Source organism: Oncorhynchus mykiss, chromosome 11 (genome assembly GCF_057628025.1).
Source record: "Oncorhynchus mykiss isolate SJ-2025 chromosome 11, ASM5762802v1, whole genome shotgun sequence".
In the NCBI taxonomy this organism is placed as follows: Eukaryota; Metazoa; Chordata; class Actinopteri; order Salmoniformes; family Salmonidae; genus Oncorhynchus; species Oncorhynchus mykiss.
Genome location: NC_143032.1, coordinates 67,676,188 through 67,702,503, shown reverse-complemented (window position 1 = coordinate 67,702,503; position 26,316 = coordinate 67,676,188). Strand labels below are relative to the sequence as shown.

The window sequence follows — 26,316 nt, the reverse complement described above, 5'->3', positions numbered from 1 at the left end:
TCTAACCATGTTTTCAGTGTGTACGACATTTGTCTCAATTCTTCTCTCGTCCCCTCTTTTTTTTCTATTCCTCCACTTTCTCAATAGTGTGGGACTATGGTTACGCGCAATGCTGTCGGGGGTACACCAAATAAAAATGTGATTCACATTTTCAAAAAAGTACATTTATATTTTCCAACAGGGCTATACATTTGGGTGACGTTTTTTTCTCGCCTCAGTAGCCTTCTTTCCCTGCCAAAAATAAAATTAAACCATCTAGTGTTCAGAGAAATAACGCCACAATGTCAAATACAGGTAGCTTAGTCAAATAATTAACAAACCAATCACATTAACCGTTACTCTCTCGCGGGAAACCTTCACTCTTGCGCAGACATTTAGAAATGAAACATAACAATTTGAAAAATAAGCCACAAGAGTTTTTTGAGCGAGAATAAATATGACTTTCGAGTAGAGAGACGTGTATAAAAGCAACAGACACCATTAATAAGAAGGGGCTAGAAGCATCTTATATGGTGAGCTACCGAGTGGCTAGGACAGGCAAGTCCCATACTATTGTGGAGGACTTTTAATTCTTCCTGCTACCGTGGATATGACTGGGACAATACTGGGGGAAAAGGCCCAAAACAATATACAGACAATGCCTTCATCAAACAACACTGTTTCACGACGCATCAGTTACATGGCAGGAGATGTTTTGAAACAATTACTGCTTCGCATACAAGCCAGTGAATTGTATGCGTTACAGCTGGATGAGTCAACAGATGTGGCCGCCTGGTACAGCTCCTGGTATATGTCCGTTACGTTTATGAGGGATCAATTAAGGAAGACATCTTCTTCTGCAAACCACTGGAAACCAGAACAACATGATAATATATTTTTTAAGTACTGGACAGCTTTGTGACATCAAATGGACTTTGGTGGTCAAGATGTGTTGGTATCTGCACTGATGGTGCAAAAGCCATGACAGGGAGACAGAGTGGAGTGGTAACGAGCATGCAAGCAGTTGCTCCCAACACCACTTGGATACACTGCAGCATCCACCGAGAGGCTCTTGCTGCCAAGGGAATGCCTGACAGCTTGAAAGACATGTGGACACTACAGTGAAAATGGTTAACTCTGTTAAAGCAAGGCCCCTGAACTCTTGTGTATTTTCTGCATTATGCAACGATGTGGGCAGTGACCATGTAACGCTTTTACAACATACAGAAGTGCACTGGTTAACAATCGGCAAAGTACCGACGAGTTTTTTTTAAATTGAGAGACGAGCTTAAAGTTTTCTTTACTGACCATAATTTCCACTTGTCTGGCCGCTTGCATGATGACGAGTTTCTCACACGACTGGCCTATCTGGGTGATGTTTTTCTCTCACCTGAATGATCTGAATCTAGAATTACAGGGACTCTGCAACTATATTCAATGTGCAGGACAAAATTGAGGCTATGATTAAGAAGTTGGAGCTATTTTCTGTCTGCATTAACAAGGACAACACATAGGTATTTCCATCATTGTGTAATTTTTTGTGAGCAAATTAATTCTAGCTTACGGACAATGTCAAATGTTATATAGCGAAGTACCTGAATGAGTTGGGTGTGCAATTACGCAGGTACTTTCCCGAAACGGACGACACAAGAGGGCCTCATCGAAATTGCAACAATCGATTCTGTGAAAATATAATTTAATCAGAAGCCACTGCCAGCAAATTGCGCTGTTAAGACACTGATGCCCTTTGCAACCACGTACCTACAGTTGAAGTCGGAAGTTTACATACACCTTAGCCAAACACATTTAAACTCAGCTTTACACAATTCCTTACATTTAATCCTCGTAAAAATTCCCTGTCTTAGGTCAGTTAGGATCACCATTTTATTATAAGAATGTGAAATGTCAGAATAATAGTAGAGAAATGTAATTATTTCAGCTTTTATTTCTTTCATTACATTCCCAGTGAGTCAGAAGTTTACATACACTCAATTAGTAGCATTGCCTTTAAATTGCTTAACTTGGGTCAAACATTTCGGGTAGCCTTCCACAAGCATCCCACAATAAGTTGGGTGAATTTTGGCCCATTCCTCCTGACAGAGCTGGTGTAACTGAGTTGGGTTTGTAGGCCTCCTTGCTCGCACACAGTTTTTCAGTTCTGCCCACACATTTTCTATAGGATTGAGGTCAGGGCTTTGTGATGGCCACTCCAATACCTTGACTTTGTTGTCCTTAAGCCATTTTGCCACAACTTTGGAAGTATGCTTGGGGTCATTGTCAATTTAGAAGACCCATTTGCGACCAAGCATTAACTTTCTGACTGATATCTTGAGATTTTGCTTTAATATATCCACATAATTTTCCTACCTCATGATGCCATATATTTTGTGAACTGTACCAGTCCTTCCTGCAGCAAAGCACCCCCACAACATGATGTTGCCACCTCCATGCCCCATGGTTGGGATGGTGTTCTTTGGCTTGCAAGCCTTCCCCTTTTTCCTCCAAACATAACGATGGTTTATTATGGACAAATAGTTATATTTTTGTTTCATCAGACCAGAAGATATTTCTCCAAAAAGTACAATCTTTGTCCGTGTGCAGTTGCAAACCGTAGTCTGGCTTTTTTTAATGGGGGTTTTGGAGCAGTGGCTTCTTCCTTGCTGAGCTGCCTTTCAGGTTTTGTCGATATAGGACTCGTTTTACTGTGGATATAGATACTTTTGTACCCGTTTCCTCCAGCATCTTCACAAGGTCCTTTGCTGTTGTTCTGGGATTGATTTGCACGTTTCACACCAAAGTACGTTAATTTCTAGGAGACAGAACACATTTCCTTCCTGAGCGGTATGACGGATGCGTGGTCCCATGGTGTTTATACTTGCGTACTATTGTTTGTACAGACGAAATTGGTAACTTCAGGAGTTTGGAAATTGCTCCCAAGGATGAACCAGACTTGTGGAGGTCTACAAATTTTTTTCTGAGGTCTTGGCTGATTTCTTTTGATTTTCCCATGATGTCAAGCAAAGAGCCACTGAGTTTGAAGGTAGGCCTTGATATACATCCACGGGTACACCTCCAATTGACTCAAATGTTGTCAATTAGCCTATCAGAAGCTTCTAAAGCCATTACATCATTTTCTGGAATTTTCCAAGCTGTTTAAAGGCACAGTCAACTTAGTGTATGTAAACTTCTGACCCACTGGAATTGTGATACAGTGAGTTATACGTGAAATAATCTGTAAACAAGTGATGGAAAAATTCATGCACAAAGTAGATGTCCTAACCGACTTGCCAAAACTATAGTTTGTTAAGAAATTTGTGGAGTGGTTGAAAAACAAGTTTAAGTGACTCCAACCTAAATGATATGTAAACTTCCGACTTCAACTGTATGTGAGAGTGGATTCTCGGCCCTCACTAGCATGAAAACTAAATACAGGCACAGATTGTGTGTGGAAAATGATTTAAGACAGACTCTCTCCAATTTAACAGTTACGTGCATGCTTTCAAGCACACCCTTCTCATTAACCTGTGGTGAGTTATTCACAATTTTTGATGAACATATAAGGTTATATATGTAAGATGGCTAAATAAAGAGCAAAATGATTGATTATATTATTATTTGTACCCTGGTCCTATAAGAGCTCTTTGTCGATTACCACGAGCCGGGTTGTGACAAAAACTAACACTCATTCTTATGTTTAATAAATGTATCATATAGTGTGTGCGTGGCAGGCTTACAATGTTGGCAAAAACAACATTTGAGAGTGCGCTGACCCTGGTGCTAGTAGTGACGCCTCTAGCACTGAGATGCAGTGCCTTTGACCGCTGCACCACTTAGTTACCTGTCCTCTGTTTAGAATATAAAAAATAAACATGTCCAAACATTCTAAATGTATAATGTATTTGATTCATACATATTTCTTAGTCTCGTATCACCAAAAGAAGCCAGATTCTTCAGGTCTGGGATAGGACTAATTACCGGAATCTGTGTCATCCCCCCATTCAAGGAAAATGTTATTCAATGTTGCTCAGTGACCTCCCACCTTTTAAGTTAAATGTTATCCTACAGGTCGATGTTGTCCACTACAGCAGAACAGGTCCACTCCCAGGTAGGTCACCATGTAACACTACAGCCTTTGTGTTCTGTCGAGGGGTCAAGAGTAACTAACCAAGTCTGTAGTGGTGCTGGGCCCTAACTAGACAATGGGGTCAGGAGAAATACTGAAGGACAAAGTTGTCATTGTATAACATTGCTGGGAAAATTACTGCTTCTCTATTGGTTTTCTTCTCTCTGTTCCTGCTTATCTACATGCTACCCCTAGCATGTTGTGTAACAAAGCTTTACACAGGACAATCCATATGCGTTGATCACTGATGCTCAACAATTGTGTTTACTGGCAGTTTATTTGCATGTTTAGACATGAAGTGCAGCGAACCTATTATTGTACTGTATACCTTTTATATCCAGTCATGGTGGTTACATCTTTACCTGCCTCCCACCCTGCCACTCTACTCCTCTATCCATAGCTTGGATCTCATTATGGAGGAAGTTTGCAGCACTGATGTTGCCGTGTCCCTGGTCCATTCATTATTCATACAACAACAGACTGAGACTGGCCTGACCCACAGAGATAAAGGCTGGGGAGGAAGGAGGGATGAGTGGAGGAGAAGAGGAAGGCAGACCCAAGTCATAGACTGTTCTCTCTGCTACCGCACGGCAAGCGGTACCGGAGTGCCAAGTCTAGGTCCAAAAGGCTCCTTAACAGCTTCTACCCCCAAGCCATAAGACTGGTGAACAATTAATCAAATGGCCACCTGGACTATTCACATTGACACTCCCCCTTTTGTTTTTACTCTGCTGCTACTCGCTGTTTATTATCTATGCAAAGTCACTTTACTCCTACCTCCATGTACAAATTACCTTGACTAACCTGTAACCCCGCACATTGACTCGGTAACAGTACCCCCTGTATATACAGTAGCCTCGTTATTGTGTAACTTTTTATTTTATTTTTGACTATGTTATTTAGCAAATATTTTCATAACTCTATTTCTTGAACTGCATTGTTGGTTAAGAGCTTTTAAGTAAGCATTTCACTGCGGTATTCGAAGCATGTGACAAATACATTTTGATTTGATTTAAAAAATGGACAAATGCTCTTAGAGACTTACCCAGAAAACTCACAGCTGTAATCACTGCCAAAGGTGATTCTAACATGTATTGACTCGGGTTGTGAATACTAATGTAAATTAGATATTTCTGTATTTCAATTTCAAAAATTTCTCAAAACATGTTTTCACTGTCATATTGTGTGCAGAGAACTTTACATTTTTTATCCATTTTGAATTCAGACCGTAAAACAAAATATGGAATAAGTCAAGTGGTGTGCATACTTTCTGAAGGCAGTGTACTTAATTGTGACCCAGAAATGATTCAATATTGAGACCAAGCCCTTGCCTGTGAAGCCCTTTCTACTTTGTGCATGCTATATGAACAATGATGAAAGTGTTTTTGTTAAGAGAGGGATATGATTTTTGAAACTATAATAGGAAATTGTTTCTATAACTGCACAGTAAGTAATCACCGCCACCTTGAGTGAGGTCAGAGAGCATGTCAGCCTGACGGAACAGCCCTTTTGAATGAACTGTATAAAATGATGAGTTAAGAATTAACATACCAGAGAGACGTTGAGCTGCAGCTCACATTTAAAGTGGTTTGAACTCAGAATCTCAACACGAGGTAGAGATGATAAACTCACCTCCCGGACAAATCACTGGTACGGCTGATTAGCTGCCCTAAGTAAAGTATCTAGAAACGCAAATTTAAGCGGGACCATTCTACTACTCTCTTCAAACCATCATATTCCGCTACTCTCATCACCCCACTGGGAACCATCAACATGGCAGGCTCGCCTATCTTCAAAGAAGCATCTTTCAGGGCGAATTGGAGGAGAATAAACTTGTAGTTCTGTTCAGAACTACACAACAAGTCACCGGATACCGGATGACTGGAGAACAACATTAGAAGATGTGTGGGGACACCTTTTTGACAATCAAGGCCTTAGAAGCATTCTGAGAAAAGGCCCAACCCCCTTTCCAAGGTTGCCCTGTTCAGATAGATACACAGCGAACAACACGGGAAACAAAAGGCATTTTTCACGTGAATACATTCATGATTTTTCTCCAAGCAGGTGGTGGTTCGTGTATAAAGTATAAGTGAGACTAGTTTCTAAATGTAGCAACGTTAAGTGTCTCTGTCCCTCTCTTCCTTTCTCTCCATGTCTTTTGTAACAAGCAGCCATATTGTTGTCAGTCCACCAGGGACCTGTTTCTTATGTATTAAGTGTATATGTCTATCCTGTGTTACTATTTAGTTAGCTAGTAAATAAATAATTAAACCAAGTTGTGTAGTACTGAATCATCTGTAAGGCTCAGGTTTTTGCAGATGAAAGGATACAACTGTTCAGAAGGATGATATGATATGAGGTTATGATTAATAAGTTGACTGTTTATGGATGTGATAGTTGTTTTATTTGTTTTTAACTAGGCATGTCAGTTAAAAACTTATTTGGAATAGGGGGCAGAATTTTCAATTTTGGATGAATAGCGTGCCCAGAGTGAACTGCCTCCTACTCAGTCCCAGATGCTAATATATGTATATTATTAGTAGTATTGGATAGAAAACACTCTGAAGTTTCTAAAACTGTTTGAATGATGTCTGTGACATCATTCAACAGAACTCATATGGCTGGCAAAAAATCCAAACAGGAAGTGGGAAATCTGAGGTTTGTAGTCTTTGAACCAGCCCCTCTCGAATTCACAGTGGGATATGGGTTATTTTGCACTTCCTAAGGCTTCCACTAGATGTCAACCGTCTTTAGAACGTTGTTTCAGGCTTCTACAGTGAAGGGGGGCCTTATGCAAGCTGTTTGACTAAGGGGTCTGCCAGCAGCCTCATTCTCAGTCACGCGCATTTCACATGACAGGTAGCTCTCGTTCCATTGCTTTTCTCCAGACAATGGAATTCTCCGGTTGGAACAGTATTGAACATTTATGATAAAAACATCCTAAAGATTGATTCTATACTTAGTTTAACAAGTTTCTTCGACCTGTAATATAACTTTTTGAACTTTTTGTCCGACTGGACCTGAAAGCGATTTTGGATTTGTTTACCAAACGCCCTAACAAAAGAAGCTATTTGGACATAAATGGACATAAATAGACATTATTGAACAAAACAAACATTTATTGTGGAACTGTGATTCCTGAGAGTGCATTCTGATGAAGATCATCAAAGGTAAGATAATATTTATAATGCTATTTATGACTAATGTTGACTGCGCAACATAGTGGATATTTCTTTTGGCTGGTTTGGGCTCTGAGCGCCGTTCTCAGATTATGCTTTTTCCGTAAAGTTTTTTCTAAATCTGACACAGCGGTTGCATTAAGGAGAAGTATATCTAAAGTTCCATGCATAACACTTGAATTTTCATCAACATTTATAATTAGTATTTCTGTGAATTCCTGTGGCTCTCTGCAATATCACTGCATGTTTTGGAACTACTGAACATAACACGCCAATGTAAAATAAGATTTTTGGATATAAATATGAACTTTACCAAACAAAACATACATGCATTGTGTAACATGAAGTCCTCTGATGAAGTCCTCTGATGAAGATCAAAGGTTAGTGATTAATTGTATGTAAAGCATTTTTGAAATCAGACACTGTGGCTGGATTAACAAGACTTTTCTTTAAAATGGTGCCTAATACTTGTATGTTTGATAAATTTGATTTATGAGATTTCTGTTGATTTGTATTTGGCACCATGCAATTTCATTGGCTGTTGGCGAGGGGTTCCGCTAGCAGAACGGGGTTCCCCAGTCCTAGACAGGTTAAGAACAAATTCTCATTTACAATGACAGCCTAGGAACAGGGGCAGAACGAGGATTTGATCTAACAACCTTTCGGTTACTGGCCCAATGCTCTAACCACTAGGCTACCTGCCGCCCCATAGGTAAAGACCTTTAGAGTTTAATTCGGGAGAAGGTAACTCTAGAACTGCTCTAGTGGTGCCCCAAATCCCAATGAGTTAATTGTTACATGATTCATTCAATTGGGTAACAATTAAACATAGTTAGTTAATTAGATAAATAACAGTCATCAGATTAATGAAAGTAAATTCATGACAAACATGTCAAAATACTGCACCAGTTTTTAAAGGCACCAACTTCGTGGAATGACCCTGGTACATCCATTTTTGGACTTATAAATGAATGATGTATGCATTGATTCTTGAAGAATATAACTTATAAATGTATCATGAGCTTAGTTCAACTGCCGTACCACATCAGAAACCAAAATAAAAGCTTGTTTTCATTCAAAGTACATGTTCACACCTGAAATTCTGATGAATCTCTGTTGCCTCTACACTAAATGTCTAAATTGATAATTGTACATTGGCCTATGTCTAATATGATCAGTGTACAGTAGGGTAACGTGGGGTAAATCCCCCCCCCCCCCCCCCCCATTTTAATTTTCCAACACTTTCCCTGGCTGATTCATAATGATGTGGCATCAACTATGCATGGACATTTTAATATGAGGATTAATTAATTAATCATATTATCTAATTCACTTTCTAGCAATGTCATGTTAATTATATGGACAGGCAGGATTTGAATTGGCATTCACATTGGTCTTGGGTTGACAAAAAGATAGTGGACAAGTATAACATTTTTAATGCTTATAGGCATCCATTGGTCCCTCCAAAATCTAAACCCAGTCTATGAACAATAACATATTAATAGTCACCTGATATACTTTGTTAATTATAATTGTTTGCTTATGTGCTTTCTTTTTGATGAGTCATTCAATTCACAAATTACTTTAATATCTACATACCAGACCTGAGTGGAAATGGATCTGACTCAATCTTTAGGTCTGATATTGATGTGTCACGGATATTACACTATTCATGGATTGTTTCTAGAGTGGAATTAAGTTTGTAGTTAAATTCACATTGATCAACACATTCACCTTGATATAGAGTTAAATGAATGGGATGTAATCAGTGGTGTGAAGTAAAAATACAACTTAAGTAGTTTTCGGGGTATCAGTACTTTTCTTTACAATTTATATTTTTGACCACTTTAACTTTTACTTCACTACATTCCTAAAGAAAATAATGTACTTTTTACTCCATACATTTTCCCTGACACCCAAAAGGACTTGTTAAATTTTGAATGCTGAACAGGACAGGAAAATTGTCAAATTCACACATTTATCAAGAGAACATCCCTGGTCATCCTACTGCCTCTGATCTGGCGGACTCACTAAACACACATGCTTTGTTTGTAAATGATGTCTGAGTGTTGGAGTGTGCCTCTGGCTATCCATTAAAATAACAAGCTTAATATAAGGAATTTGAAATGATTTATACTTTTACTTTTGATACTTAAGTATATTTTAACAATTACATTTACTTTTGATACTTAAGTATATTTAAACCAAATACTTTTATACAAGTAGTATTTTACTGGGTGACTTTCACTTTTACTTGAGTCATTTTCGATTAAGGTATCTTTACTTTTACTCAAGTATGACAATTGGGTACTTTTTCCACCACTGGATGTAATAGAGTTGATGATGCTGAGTTGCATTATCCTGCTCAGTTGCATTCGCCAAACTCAGACAGAGTTGAGTTCACCAGCTTAGTTAAACCAAGTTGTTTTACCTACCTGTGATGAGGTTGTCCACAAGAGTAGTGGGGATGCAGAAGATGCCCACCAGCAGATCGCTGACTGCCAGGTTGAGGATGAAGAGGTTGGTGACGGTTCTCATGCGACGGTTCCCCAGCACGATCAGACACACCAGTACATTACCCACCATGCACAGCAGGAAGATGAACAGGTAGGCCAGGATGAAGCTAGCAGCCACAGGGAGGGAGTGCTGGTAGTAAGGGAAGTAGGTGATGTTGTTGGTGGTGGTGTAGTTGGAGTCGTTAATAGCTCTGTGATGGAGGAGGAGGTGATTGGAGGTGGTCAGGGCTGTCATGGTGTCTGAGGAGCCCTCCAGTTCAGTCAGTCCCTCCTCTTCACCACTGTTCCACACCTCCATCACTTCTTCCTTCTTCAGGATGGATTGGTCTGATAACACACTACACCTTGTGACACAAACAAAAACATACAATCAGGAACTATTGTGAAATTCTAATGTATTCATTCACTGTGTATCCATACAGTGTGTGACAGTGCTGGCCATACCCTGTGCACGTCAACAAGATTAAATAACTGGACTGATAAAAATGGTCAAAATCAAATAAATATTTATTAGGCTATAAAACAGATGGTTTTAAGGAAGTTAAAACACACCATGCTAAAAGCTTATTAAACACAACAAAAACTGTTGCTGCAGAGCACATATCATGTCTACATCTCCCTCCCACTGTTCAAATAGACAACCTTTCAAGACACAGACCAATTAACACACTCAAAGGTCAACACACCTGAACACACTCAAATTGACAACAAACGACTGACTGTTGAAGATGAAGTTGATGGTAAATGTTTAAATATATGGAATGGTTTGAACAACGAAACTGTTTTGGGCCCAATTAACACACAAGTAACAGAATCGCACATTTAAAAGGTATAAATGAAGATGCATTGAATGCAATAAAATTAATCTTCACACAGTGTACAGTGCCTTGCGAAAGTATTCGGCCCCCTTGAACTTTGCGACCTTTTGCCACATTTCAGGCTTCAAACATAAAGATATAAAACTGTATTTTTTTGTGAAGAATCAACAACAAGTGGGACACAATCATGAAGTGGAACGACATTTATTGGATATTTCAAACTTTTTTAACAAATCAAAAACTGAAAAATTGGGCGTGCAAAATTATTCAGCCCCTTTACTTTCAGTGCAGCAAACTCTCTCCAGAAGTTCAGTGAGGATCTCTGAATGATCCAATGTTGACCTAAATGACTAATGATGATAAATACAATCCACCTGTGTGTAATCAAGTCTCCGTATGAATGCACCTGCACTCTGATAGTCTCAGAGGTCCGTCAAAAGCGCAGAGAGCATCATGAAGAACAAGGAACACACCAGGCAGGTGCGAGATACTGTTGTGAAGAAGTTTAAAGCCGGATTTGGATACAAAAAGATTTCCCAAGCTTTAAACATCCCAAGGAGCACTGTGCAAGCGATAATATTGAAATGGAAGGAGTATCAGACCACTGCAAATCTACCAAGACCTGGCCGTCCCTCTAAACTTTCAGCTCATACAAGGAGAAGACTGATCAGAGATGCAGCCAAGAGGCCCATGATCACTCTGGATGAACTGCAGAGATCTACAGCTGAGGTGGGAGACTCTGTCCATAGGACAACAATCAGTTGTATATTGCACAAATCTGGCCTTTATGGAAGAGTGGCAAGAAGAAAGCCATTTCTTAAAGATATCCATAAAAAGTGTCGTTTAAAGTTTGCCACAAGCCACCTGGGAGACACACCAAACATGTGGAAGAAGGTGCTCTGGTCAGATGAAACCAAAATTGAACTTTTTGGCAACAATGCAAAACGTTATGTTTGGCGTAAAAGCAACACAGCTGAACACACCATCCCCACTGTCAAACATGGTGGTGGCAGCATCATGGTTTGGGCCTGCTTTTCTTCAGCAGGGACAGGGAAGATGGTTAAAATTGATGGGAAGATGGATGGAGCCAAATACAGGACCATTCTGGAAGAAAACCTGATGGAGTCTGCAAAAGACCTGAGACTGGGACGGAGATTTGTCTTCCAACAAGACAATGATCCAAAACATAAAGCAAAATCTACAATGGAATGGTTCAAAAATAAACATATCCAGGTGTTAGAATGGCCAAGTCAAAGTCCAGACCTGAATCCAATCGAGAATCTGTGGAAAGAACTGAAAACTGCTGTTCACAAATGCTCTCCATCCAACCTCACTGAGCTCGAGCTGTTTTGCAAGGAGGAATGGGAAAATTTTCAGTCTCTCGATGTGCAAAACTGATAGAGACATACCCCAAGTAACTTACAGCTGTAATCGCAGCAAAAGGTGGCGCTACAAAGTATTAACTTAAGGGGGCTGAATAATTTTGCACGCCCAATTTTTCAGTTTTTGATTTGTTAAAAAAGTTTGAAATATCCAATAAATGTCGTTCCACTTCATGATTGTGTCCCACTTGTTGGTGATTCTTCACAAAAAAATACAGTTTTATATCTTTATGTTTGAAGCCTGAAATGTGGCAAAAGGTCGCAAAGTTCAAGGGGGCCGAATACTTTCGCAAGGCACTGTATCTCCAGTGCTTTGAACTTTTCTGTAATTTGTGTAAGAATTTTTCATAGCCTACTTATACTAAACAAAAATATAAATGCAACATGTAAAGTGTTGGTCCCATGTTTCATGAGCTGAAATAAAATATCCCAGAAATGTTCAATACTGTATGCACAAAAAGTTGTGTTCACAAATTTGTTAGTAAGCATATCTCCTTTGCCAAGATAATTCATCCACCTGACAGGTGTGGTATTTCAAGAAACTGATTAAACAGCATGATCATTACACAGGTGCACTTTGTGCTGGGGACAATAAAAGTCCACTCTAAATTGGAGACTTAAATACCCTGACCAAGTGAGATATACATGGCGGAGGCTTAATCAAGCTAGTCGTCTCGACTACTTTCTTATGTCATTCTCTCAGGCACTAAAAGTTAGAAAAGTGTTGATAGGGGACAGAATGCGGTCGGATCATCACATAATTGGCATAGGTATTACCCGTACAATATTTCCACGTGGGCGAGGATATTGGAAATTTAATCAAAGCCTATTAAATGATAAATTGTTTAGAACTAGGACAAAATAATTTATAACTGCCTTTTTCCAGACATGACATAGGTACAGCAGATCCCCTTATTGTACGGGAAACTTTTAAGTGTGCCATTAGAGGCCATGCAATTCAGTACTCATCTATAAAACAAACGCAATTTAGATCAAAAGAGTCCATATTATCAAAGGAAATTGAAGGACTAACAGTACAGTTAAATATCAATAAAAACTGTAAAATAGAGGCACAGAATAAGTCAGAGGAAAAACTAAAATAAATGGAGGAACTTATTCAAGAAAGATCCAGTGTAATATATTATAAAAATAAAGCGCTGTATGGAATATGGGGAAAAATGCACCAAATTATTTTTCAATCTTCAACATAAGAAATGCTACCAAAAAAATGTATTAAAACTTGTTACAAATGATGGAGTCATGCATGGTTCACCAAATTATATTTTGAAAGAGGAAGTAAAGTACTTTAAGAATATGTTTTCATTTCAGTCTCCTCCATCTCCACTAACAAACTAATTGTATGGATTTTTTCCCTAATAATAATGTAAAATTAACATCTGTACAAGGCCAAACATCATGTGAAGGCCAAATTACAGAGTAGGAACTTCTTGATGCAATTGGGGCCTTTAAGGATGGGAAAAAGTCAGGGCTATATGGCATACCAGCAGAAGTATACCAATTTATTTTTGATCTACACAGAGGACCATTATTAGCATGTTTTAATCACTCCGATATAAAATGGTAGATTATCAGACACTCAACAAGAAGGTCTGATTTCATTATTACTGAAACAGGACCCAAATGGTATTTATAAAGATCCAGTCCATTAGAAAAATTGGAGACCTCTTACACTTCAGTGTTGCGATGCAAAAATCCAAGCAAAATGCTTGCCGCATAGAATTTAAAAAGTATTGTCAGATATTATTCATCCTAATCAGACATTATTTTTACATGGACGATACATTGTAGATAATATAAGACAAGTACTGGAAACAATATAAAACTATGACATTTCGGGGACACCAGGCCTGGTTTTCATAGCTGATTTTGAAAAGGCTTTTGATAAAGTACGACTGGAGTTTATATTTAAATGTCTAGAATATTTCAATTTTGGGGAATCTCTTAAAAAATGGGTTAAAATTATATATAGTAACCCTAGGTGTAAAATAGTAAATAATGGCTACATCTCAGATTGTTTTAAACTGTCAAGAGGAGTAAAACAAGGTTGTCCACTATCGGCATATCTATTTATTATGGCCATCAAAATGTTAGCTGTTAAAATTAGATCAAAACAATAATATTAAGGGATTAGAAATCCATGGCTTAAAAACGAAGGTGTCATTGTACGCTGATGATTTGTTTTCTTTTAAAACCATAATGATAATCTCTCCACGGCCTCATAAAGGATCTAGATACTTCTGCTATCCTCTGTACTGTATTGCGTATTGGATCATTCAAAAAATGCTAATTCTACATTACCATGTAGTTTACCAATTAAATGGTCTGACGGAGATGTGGACATACTCGGTATACAAATCCCAAAAGAAAGAAATGATCTCACTCCAATACATTTTTATAGAAAGTTAGCAAAAATAGATAAGATCTTGCTACCATGGAAAGGAAAATACCTGTCTATTTGTGGAAAAATCACCCTTATTAACTCTTTAGTCATATCACAGTTTACCTATTTGCTTATGGTTTTGTCTACACCGAGTGACCTGCTTTTGAAATTATATGAACAAAAAATATTAAATTATTATTTGGAATGGAAAGCCAGACAAAATTAAAAGGGCCTATTTGTATAATGAATATGAATTCGGAGGGCAGAAATGATTAAATATTAAAGCATTAGACCTCTCACTAAAGGCATCATTCATACAAACGTTATACTTAAATCCAAACTGGTTCTCTAGTAAATTGGTAAGAATGTCTCATCCTGTGTTCAAGAAGGGCCTTTTCCCTTTATTCATATTACACCTGCTCACTTTCGGTTGTTTGAAAAGGAAATCATCTCCAAAATATCGTTATTTTTTAAACAACAAGTTGGTTGCAATTTCACTTTAATCCACCTGAAAAGACAGAACAAATAATACAACAAATAGTGGTTCAACTCAAATATACTAATTGATCAAATATATAGATTTTTTAAAGGTATAATTTTTGTGAATGATATCATAAATAGGACTGGTGGAGTTGTCACACATACAGCTAACACAGACATGGACATGTCTGCTCTACCCAAAATTGCAGCATTGCCACAAAAATGGAAGAGGCAAGTAGAAGGGGAAAAGGGAAGGAACTTGTATGTCAGCCCTGTATTAAAGAACATAAATGGTTAAAGAAAAGTGTGATAAATAAAAATTTTAAAATGTCATTTAACTTCTTCGGGGTAGGGGGCAGTATTCAGAAGTTTGGATGACTGAGGTGCCCAAAGTAAACTGCCTGCTACTCATGCCTAGAATCTACGATATGCATAGAATTGGTAGTATTTGATGGAAAACACTCTGAAGTTTCTAAAACTGTTTGAATGATGTCTGTGAGTATAACAGAACTTATTTGGCAGGCGAAACCCCGAGCACAATCCAGCCAGGGGAAAAAATGGAGGTCAATCTGTTCTCCATTAGTTTTCTATGGCAAGCCCGTTTTAATAGAAATATGATTGCAGTTCCTATTGCTTCCACTGGATGTCAACAGTCTTTAGAAATTAGAAAGAAGTCACAATAATTATTTTAGCAAAAATGTTTATTTTACAATCTGTAGAAGCTATGAGAATAGAACGTTTCAATACTTTTGTGAAGCATCACTGCACAGTTGAAAAATATATGGCAAATAGAAATCCAAAATGGATTATGTTGAGAGATAGATGGGAGGGGTTGAATGGAGCTGAAGGGTGGGATTAATAACAAGATAACCAATGTAAAACATACAGGGTCTGTAAAATGTATACAGGTTCAGAACTTTTGTGAAATATCACAGTTACAAATAGAAATCAAACTGGATGGACATCAGAAAGAGAGGAAGGACTAAAAACAAATAAAATATAACTATTATAAAATAAAATGTGTATAAGATATAAAATGAAGGTATAAGCCTAAGTGTTTATTGGTTTACTCCAATTGGGGGAAGGGTGGTAGGGTTTGCGGGGAACAATAAAGGTATATTCTATTCTAAAAAAAAGTATGTACTGTATGTCTAGATAGGTATGTATATATGTATGCATGCGTGTATATATATTTACCCCAAAAATATATGGGGGATTGGAAATGATGCAGACAATTACATTGATGGAAGCAACATTCTTTCCGCAATATTAATGATCCACAACAAAAAAAAAACAGAAAAAAAGTGCAGTTTTGTCACACAACCCAATGTCACAGATTTATCAAGTTGAGGGATTGTGCAATTGGCATGCTGACTGCAGGAATGTCCACCAGAGTTGTTGCAAGGGAATTTGTTAATTTCTCTACCATAAGCCACCTCCAACGTCACAAGGGCCCACCCAGGAATGCGTCCCTGACCAGTCATGTGAAATCCATAAATTAGGACTTAATACATTTATTTCAATTGAATCATTTCCTTCTGTGAACTGTAATTCAGTACAATGTTCGAAATTGTTGCTTGTTGTGTTTATATTTCCGTTCAGTATACTTTGGCCAATACATCACTTCATACTTGGTAGTGCACAAGTTTGGCTATTGGGACAAAGAAAGACAATGTAATCTACTTTTGATCTGGGCTTGAGGACATTGCTTTCAGAATGAATAACAATGATCTCATATCACAGATGTTTCATTGTAGTAATGTACGCTTACCTCATACGCACTGAGATGAAGCACAAGGATGCGATTATGTGCACATAAAACTCAAGTCCACATCTACAAACTAGAGTGATGACTATTTTTACAGTATATTCAGAAAATAATATAAAAAAGTACTATAATTTAGAACAAATCCATATTGAAAATTGGTAGTAATTGGCTCAGCTGGACACCTCAACCACTCAACCTGTCCTTGCAGGAATGAAATATTGGTAATGACTCATATTTGTTTCATGACTTATCTTGAGGCTGGTGAAATGATGAACCAGCCATTGAAATGGAAGCTCTTCAAAACATGAGGCAGAACAATACATTATGTTACCTTCTTGATAATGTAAAAATTACTGCAAACATCACTGAAGCCCTTTTGACCAATAAGCAAGCAGGTCTAAATGACGCTTCGAAATGTACTGTAAATATACTTTTTTAAGTAACAAAATGCCCACACCCACCCCTCATAGAACTCACTCAAAATGAGTGTTTATGAGCACGAATAACAATTACTCTAGCAACTATAATGGAGAGGCGTGACACTCCACATTATAGTGTTTATAAACATAGATAATGACTTTGCCACTTAGTAAATGCCACGCAGGGCTACAGGCCAGAAGGTTTAGGGTTGCTGACCACCACAGACGAGCTCACTCTCCCTGCCTATAGGCCTACCATACTATCAGCGCTGGCTGCAGACAATCAGCTAGGGGGAAATCAGATTTAACATTTTGATGCCATATTTATAGTTCTATAAAATATATGCAACACATTTTCCACCAATAGGTTTGTGTGCCAATGTACCACACAACCAATTAACAAAGCATACCGACTTTGGGTGTTTCGATATCATGGTTTGCCTTTTCAACACCTAAATAAATATACTATGACTATGTCAATCTCGACAAACAGAAAATACATCCATCCCTACCTTATAGGCCTAACCAGTATTGAAGGCTTGGCTTGTCATGAAACCTTTTGGTGTTTTATAACGATTTCTCTTTCCATTCATCAAATGGACGCTGCACAGTTTGGGTTTTGTCAGTTAAAAACAATGACTTTCAGAAAGTATTCATACACCTGGACTTATTACACATTTTGTTGTGTTACAGCCTGAATAAAAAATGGATTAAATAAAAATTCTCTCACCCCTCTACACACAATAAATACCCCATAATGACTAAGTGAAAACATGTTTTTTATTAAATGTTGCTAATTTATTGAAAGTTATATACAGAAATATCTCACTTAAATAAGTATTCACACCACTGAGTCAACACGTTGTAAAAGCATCTTTGGCAGCAATTACAGCTGTGAGTCTTTCTGGGTAAGTCTCTAAGAGCTTTCCACACCTGGATTGTGAAAAATTTGCCAATTATTCTTTCAAAAATTCCTCAAGCTCTGTCAAATAGGTTGTTGATCATTGCAAGACAACTCAGCCACTCAGGAACATTCAATGTATTCTTGGTAAGTAACTCCAGTGTATATTTCATCTTGGGTTGTAGGTTACTGCCCTGCTGAAAGGTAAATTAATCTCCCAGTGTTTGCTGGAAAGCAGACTGAACCAGGTTTTCCCTTTAGGTTTTGCCTGTGATTAGCTCCATTCCATTTATTTTTATCCTGAAAAACTTCTCAGTTCTGAACAATTACAACCGTACACATAACATGATGCAGTCACAACTATTCTTGAACATATGGAGAATTGTACAAAGTAATGTGTTGTATTGGATTTGCCCAAAACATACACTTTGTATTCAGGACAAAAAGTTAATTTCTTTTCCACATTATTTTAGTGTAAACAGGATGCACGTTTTGTAATATTTTTATTCTGTACAGGCTTCCTTCTTTTCACTCTGTCAATTGGGTTAGTATTGTGAAGTAACTATAATGTTATTGATCCATCCTCAGTTTTCTCCAATCACAGCCATGAATTAAACTCTAATGGTTTTACAGAGCGGTTTCCTTCCTCTCAGGCAACTGAATTAGGAAGGACGCTTGTATCTATGTAGTGACAGGGTGTTTTAATTCACCATCCAATGTGTAATTAATAACTTCCCCATGATCAAAAGGATATTTTTTTACCCATCTACCAATAGGTGATCTTCTTTGTGAGGCATTGGAAAACCTCCCTGGTCTAAGTTGTTGAATCTGTGTTTGAAATGCCCTGCTCGATTGGGGGACCTTACAGATAATAATTGTATGTGATTTTTAAAAGTGACCGGGATTGCACAATAAAGTCGGGGACTTATTTCCATTGTAGTCCCTATTTTTTACATAAATACATATGAAATTACATAGATAGACACATTACAGAAATAAAGTGGTTATGGTTGGTATGGCTTTGAGTTGCTATGGTAGTTTTGTTCCACTCAACAGCGCCTGTAGATAAACACAATTTCTTACCAGATAAAGTCTTACATTTAAAAGAGTGAATATTAGAGTCTCTGGCTCTGGTATTATGCTGGTGGACATCTCTAACAAATGTAAAATAGTTAGATAGGTACCTGGGGGCTGAGTCCATGAAAATTCTGTGGACCAGACCATGTTAATTAATGATACTTTTTTCGCCCCACAGATTGAGCATTTTAAGCAGCTAAACTGGCTATCTCCAGATGAGTATGAGGGGGTGGGGGCATAATCAAAGTGACACTGGACTAGTGCAGTCTTTAGGGTGTCTATAGCTAGGTTTTCATCCAATTGGTGACACATTTCATACGAATGTCTAAAATCAGCATATGCACATTTTCGTTTCCACCAAATTGACTTGTTGCAGATAAAAGTCTGTGCCTAAATACATTTAAAAATAACTGTGTTTAAAAATAATAAAATATAAGTTAAATGGGTTTGTGATGGAACATTTTATGTTTGTGCTTTTATAATAACCAATGTCTTTGTACTGTTTGTGCTTTTCTAATAACACATTTCTGTGTTCATGCGAGTGACTGACTAGTGGGGATTCGTTCAGTGTTTTCAATTTGGCAGTAAGCCCAGAACCTTTTTTTGAGAACGAAATTCTCTCAGTTTCAAGGTCTCAGCTTGGAGAGAAGAAGCCTCATGACGTATTGGTCAGTCACATGCATGAACCAAGCGTTAATGATTAATTAATTATGAATGATGAATAAGCTAAATCACGCCTGTAAGCAGTATAAGAGATCTAAACGGGACTGCCCCGAGAGAGCTCCTAACAGATATGTGCTATGGTGCCTCTACAGTTAACTGTTAATAAACAATGATTAATTGAAGATTGATTTCGCGTGTCCCTGTGTAGAATTTCCATGACATGTTTCCATCGCATTTTGAGCTCTAGGCCTACTGGTGGTTTTGTCACAAAAAAAATGTTGCGTAGTTATAGCAAATGTGCCCACTAGTGTTGGCACGTGCGCTCTAGTCAATAGCTCGCAGATACAGTGCGGTATAGCCTAAATTATGTGATAACTATGGGTAAGAACAATAATATTTGTATTTGTCAAATGGCAGCCAAGCATCGATCATCATGTCACCAAAGTCAGACACTCGATATTTATTGGAAAGGTGCATCAAGATCACTGTGCAATTTCCCCACCCTGTGAAGTTCATAAGTTATTTAATCTGTAGCCTAATAAACTACATGGTTTCCCAAGTCGTAATGGGAGGACCACACACACCATACTGTATCATCACATGGCTCCCAAGTGTACTTCAATACGATGGTTATTATAGCAATATTTGCGCATAAAGGCATTTACACCTCCATTTCTCTCCAAAAATATTTTACAGACGGAAAAGGATCTGACCATGTCAAACAAACAAAGTCTCTGTTGGCATTTATAAACTGTACTGAAAATTCCTGTCTCCATCACAGGTGTCGTGATTTTTATTTTATACATAATGAGTTTACCCACATAACTATAGATGGAAACATGGTCATTAGCTTGGTTTCCATCCAATTGGAAACAGATTTTTACGTGAATATTCATCAAAACAAGGCTCACATTTTCCCACCAGAGATGTGTTTCCATCAAATTGACCTGTAGTGGATAAAAGGCTGTGGGTGATGACATAGTGATATAATATACAGTAAGGAGAAAAAGTATTTGATAACCTGCAAAATTGGCAGTGTTCCTACTTACAAAGCATGTAGAGGTCTGTCATTTCTATCATAGGTACACTTCAACTGTGAGAGACGGAATCTAAAACAAACATCCAGAAAATCACATTATGATTTTTAAGTAATTCATCTGCATTTTATTGCATGACATAAGAATTTGATACATCAGAAAAGCAGAACTTTTTGCAATTACAGGGACCATAAGTTTCCTGTAGTTCCTGACCAGGTTTGCACACACTGCAGGGATTTTGGCCCACTCCTCCATACAGACCTTCTCCAGATCCTTCAGGTTTCAGGGCTGTCGCTGGGCAATACAGATTTTCAGCTCCCTCCAAAGATTTTCTATTGGGTTCAGGTCTGGAGACTGGCTAGGCCACTCAAGGACCTTGAGATGCTTCTTACGGAGCCACTCCTTAATTGCCCTGGCTGTGTGTTTCAGGTCATTGTCATGCTGGAAGACCCAGCCACGACCCATCTTTCCTATTGTTGATTGTGAGGTTATTCTAAGACAGCAGGACAGCAGCCAAGTCGATAACCACCATCATGGGACCAGCCTTAACACAGTTAAGTTAGTCCAGGGTCTAAACGTGGCCGATCTTGAGTTCAGTTGTATCCTACTTTTCTTTAATCAATTTATTAGAGTTATCCAAAATTAATCTCTTCTAGTTCAGCGTCAGTTTGACATCATCTTGATTGTTATGTTCATTGGCTTTCTGAATTACCGTCTTGTCTCTCAGTTGACAAATACTCAGTTCATTTCTGTAATATCTCTTGGGAAATGTGAAGATAGTGATTCAATCATAGAAAATTGTGTGCTAAGTGGTTTGTGAGAATATTGTTAAGTAAATGTGTACTGTACAGTAGACACGTCAATCTATCTCCAATTAAATGAGACATTCAGTTGGAATCATTCTAATTGTCACCATGACTATTTCTTCACGCAATATCGGTACATTTAAATGTTTTCATGCCATCTATTGAAAACTTTTTTATTTTACTTGGTACTTATTTTAGACATGATGCTGTAGAATTGAGTTCTCAGAAAAATATAATCAAAGCTAGTGGGCACTCATAGGAAAGGACATGGTGGGTATAATGGAGCAGTAATGCCATGCCCATTTTGAATAAAACATTAGATAAGGCAAGAAAAATGTCACAGTAAAGTTTTAAACCCATTTACTGAGGCAGCTTTATGGTTGCATTTGACATCTGGGAAAGTTTACTTTTCAAAATGATTTCCAAGACCACAACCACTTCCCCTTAGACTCATCGATCCTTCAGTTCATATTGCATCCTTGACGGAGTCGTGTACAATGATCATTACATGCTCTCTATGGCTGCGTTTACACAGGCAGCCCAATTATGCAATTTTTTCCCCCCGCTAATTGCTATTTTGACAATAATTGTGCAAAATATCAGAATTTGGCTGTCTTTGTTAACATAGCCATTTTATGCTCTCAAAGAATTGTACAATGAGAGACATTTATAATAAGTGACCTTAACCTGACATTTTTTCTGTCATTGCCTTTTGCACAGATACATACTGTACCTTCCTGAAACAGCATACTAGAAGGCCACGGAAAACAGTGAACATATTGTTTGTGTTCCCCTGCTCTGACGTTGATGCCGTATGCCAGATCTTACAACACCTGGATAGGTGTTTTACCTATCCGCTAACCACATATGCTGTCGCAATCTGGTGCCCGACTGCACAGTCGATGATATGGCACGCAACCATTGGTAGACGCATGCAACGTCAAACCAGAAGAACGCAAGCATTGCTGACCCTGGCCTGACATATATAGAGGTTGTGTCCGTAATCAAATACCTACAGTATACTTGCATTCTAAATAGTAGACATTTAGTGTATGCGAAAATATAACCTTTTATAGTATGTGAAATGTAATTTTTAAAAATATAGTTTAAATGCCAGGATGTCATACTAATTTGTCCAGATCTGCAATAGGCTAAATAGCAATCATATCACACAAAAACATTCTAAGCTGCATACACTTTTTATATGAACCGACATGAACAAATCGGAATAGCTGATAGGGCCGCCGGGCTCTGCTGCTGCCTATATGCTCACTACGGAAGTTGTGCGGGTATCAATGTTTACAACTTCGATGAGAGGATGAAGCGGAACCATCCTTCTGGCCACGAAAAGAGAGAAAAAAAACACCATGAAAGTGAATTGCGGGAACAGCAATCAGGTAAACTTGTGTTCTCTCCAAGTTTGATGTCAGCAAATAACAGTAAAGTTGATGTGCTAGCTTGCAGTGCATCTCTCTCTAGTCTGTCTGTCTTGGTAACCTAGCTGGGCAGTGCATCTCTTGGTCGGTCTGTGTCTTGCTTGTTTACCAGCCACTTCCAGGGGTGTGTTCAGTTACTTGGTGCCTGACAAAAGAGAGGGAAACACAACTATTTATTACATTTGATAAATATGTGTGTGCACAAAATTAAACTCGGGCTTTCCAATAGCAACCTCTGTGGGGACCAGTCCAGACAATATACGGGCGTGATGACACTCCTCATAGGCGCACAATTTCAAAACAAGACAATGATTATCTAGTCTCTCAGTCAAGGTTTAGTTACAACTCTGGACTAATGCAAGAAGAAAAGCAATGGATTGACATTGACTATTGATTTATATATTGAATTTGAAATGTTGATTAGCTGGGCATATGGATGCTGATCTCTCAGTAAATAACCAAGTATTCAGCCAAGCCATAGTATAAATACTGTAGTATTTTATATTTGAAAATGTATAAAAGGAAATCTGGGGAAGACCGTTTGAATGGCCTAATGCAGCTGATAAATTAATAATAGTATTGTTATCTATAATATACAGGTGCTATGCTTAAGTTTGTCAGCAGAGGAGATGCTGGATCATCAGCCAGTACAAGCACAGACTCAGTTGATCCACATCCAGCCAGTACTAACACAGACCCAGTACAAAATGGCTTGACATTAACCAGGTTTCCATCCAACCTTTTTATGCGAGTAAAGTAGCATACATGTCTGATAAAATGTCAACACATCAAAGAATGCAGTCTACAAATGAAATAAGTTATGATGAACTTCACATGATGGTGAAAGTGCACAGTGAGGAGGTTGATGCTCCTGTTGATAAATATTGAGGGTCTTATTCTGGTGACATGATGATCGATGCTTGGCTGCCATTTGACAAATAAAAATTTGTCAAATAAATTTGACAAATAATCTTGTGACAAAACCATCAGTATGCCTAGAGTTGAAAATGCAATGGAAACCCATTTATGTTGTATTTGTTATTGGGTACATGGGAATTTAACCGCAAACTGTATTTTTATGTGTACTACATATTTACACACAGTCAATTTGATGGAAAGATAACTGATTGGAAAATGCTCCAGGGTTTCCCTTAGCTTGTAATTGTCGGCATTTGGCCAAAATTTTTTGTTTTAAGCCCATAAATCAAATTGTATCAGGCCAACTTGTCCAAGAGAGGCTGTCTATCATAGCCCACACCCCGAATTCGCACTTCAGCAGCATTTTCTCACACCTTGTGTGCACTTGATGCTGAGGAGAGAGCAAAAGAGGAGCCTTGACCTAGGCTACTTTTGATTGCGAAGATGGAGGCTTTTTTCATTGAAGTAAAACAAAAAGTTAGAGGAAAAAAAGTATGCATGGCAAGTGAAAAGCCTACAAGGGGAATTTAATGTAAGTTTTAATGGATGTAGTGGAATAACCTGAGAATGCAGGCTACTATGCAACTCCCTATTATTATTGTATACCATTGTTATCATTGTAGGCCTATTTGTTAATCTAAACCAGTTCTTTCAATATGCAAAACCTGTTTTGCTTAATTCTGTTGAGACATATTCATTGGCTAAATTAAATTAGATCTGTCTTTTTAATTGTGTGCTCCATATTTAGTTTGAGGTCTGTTGTAAAATAAATAACAGCCTATTTCTGTCAAAAGTTTTGTGAAGGTTTAAACCAGTTTGAAAGTGTTTGGTTTCATTCTGTTGAGCCATGTTCTTTGGCAAAATTAAGTTCCAACTGTAATGGTGTGTTTGCCACAATATTGCTTGTATTTCCCCTATAAACAATAGCTTGACTTACAGTGCCTTGCAAAAGTATTCGGCCCCCTTGAACTTTGCGACCTTTTGCCACATTTCAGGCTTCAAACATAAAGATATAAAACTATTTTTTTGTGAAGAATCAACAACAAGTGGGATACAATCATGAAGTGGAACGACATTTATTGGATATTTCAAACTTTTTGAACAAATCAAAAACGGAAAAATTGGGCGTGCAAAATTATTCAGCCCCCTTAAGTTAATACTTTGTAGCGCCACCTTTTGCTGCGATTACAGCTGTAAGTCGCGTGGGGTATGTCTCTATCATTTTTGCACCTCGAGAGACTGATTTTTTTTCCCATTCCTCCTTGCAAAACAGCTCGAGCTCAGTGAGGTTGGATGGAGAGCATTTGTGAACAGCAGTTTTCAGTTCTTTCCACAGATTCTCGATTGGATTCAGGTCTGGACTTTGACTTGGCCATTCTAACACCTGGATATGTTTATTTTTGAACCATTCCATTGTAGATTTTGCTTTATGTTTTGGATCATTGTCTTGTTGGAAGACAAATCTCCGTCCCAGTCTCAGGTCTTTTGCAGACTCCATCAGGTTCTTCCAGAATGGTCCTGTATTTGGCTCCATCCATCTTCCCATCAATTTTAACCATCTTCCCTGTCCCTGCTGAAGAAAAGCAGGCCCAAACCATGATGCTGCCACCACCATGTTTGACAGTGGGGATGGTGTGTTCAGCTGTGTTGCTTTTACACCAAACATAACATTTTGCATTGTTGCCAAAAAGTTCAATTTTGGTTTCATCTGACCAGAGCACCTTCTTCCACATGTTTGGTGTGTCTCCCAGGTGGCTTGTGGCAAACTTTAAACGACACTTTTTATGGATATCTTTAAGAAATGGCTTTCTTCTTGCCACTCTTCCATAAAGGCCAGATTTGTGCAATATACGACTGATTGTTGTCCTATGGACAGAGTCTCCCACCTCAGCTGTAGATCTCTGCAGTTCATCCAGAGTGATCATGGGCCTCTTGGCTGCATCTCTGATCAGTCTTCTCCTTCTATGAGCTGAAAGTTTAGAGGGATGGCCAGGTCTTGGTAGATTTGCAGTGGTCTGATACTCCTTCCATTTCAATATTATCGCTTGCACAGTGCTCCTTGGGATGTTTAAAGCTTGGGAAATCTTTTTGTATCCAAATCCGGCTTTAAACTTCTTCACAACAGTATCTCGGACCTGCCTGGTGTGTTCCTTGTTCTTCATGATGCTCTCTGCGCTTTTAACGGACCTCTGAGACTATCACAGTGCAGGTGCATTCATACGGAGACTTGATTACACACAGGTGGATTGTATTTATCATCATTAGTCATTTAGGTCAACATTGGATCATTCAGAGATCCTCACTGAACTTCTGGAGAGAGTTTGCTGCACTGAAAGTAAAGGGGCTGAATAATTTTGCACGCCCAATTTTTCAGTTTTTGATTTGTTAAAAAAGTTTGAAATATCCAATAAAT

General features: G+C 38.2%; 1 protein-coding gene across 3 annotated transcripts in view; it reads right to left on the bottom strand.

The window, feature by feature from the left end:
• LOC110536247 (neuropeptide FF receptor 1) overlaps positions 1 to 26,316 on the bottom strand; it is a 72,737-nt gene that overhangs the window by 13,508 nt on the left and 32,913 nt on the right. For 2 of the 3 annotated variants that reach the window (XR_002475390.3, XR_005034719.2), the window contains exon 5: positions 20,854 to 23,130. Coding sequence is in view for 1 of the 3 variants with exons in the window: in XM_036936147.2 (XP_036792042.1) it covers positions 9,717 to 10,095 (379 nt within the window). In the remaining 2 variants the exon portion in view is untranslated. Of the gene's footprint in view, positions 1 to 9,716; positions 10,142 to 20,853; positions 23,131 to 26,316 lie in introns of those variants that run through there. The other variant, XM_036936147.2, reaches the window with a different exon arrangement.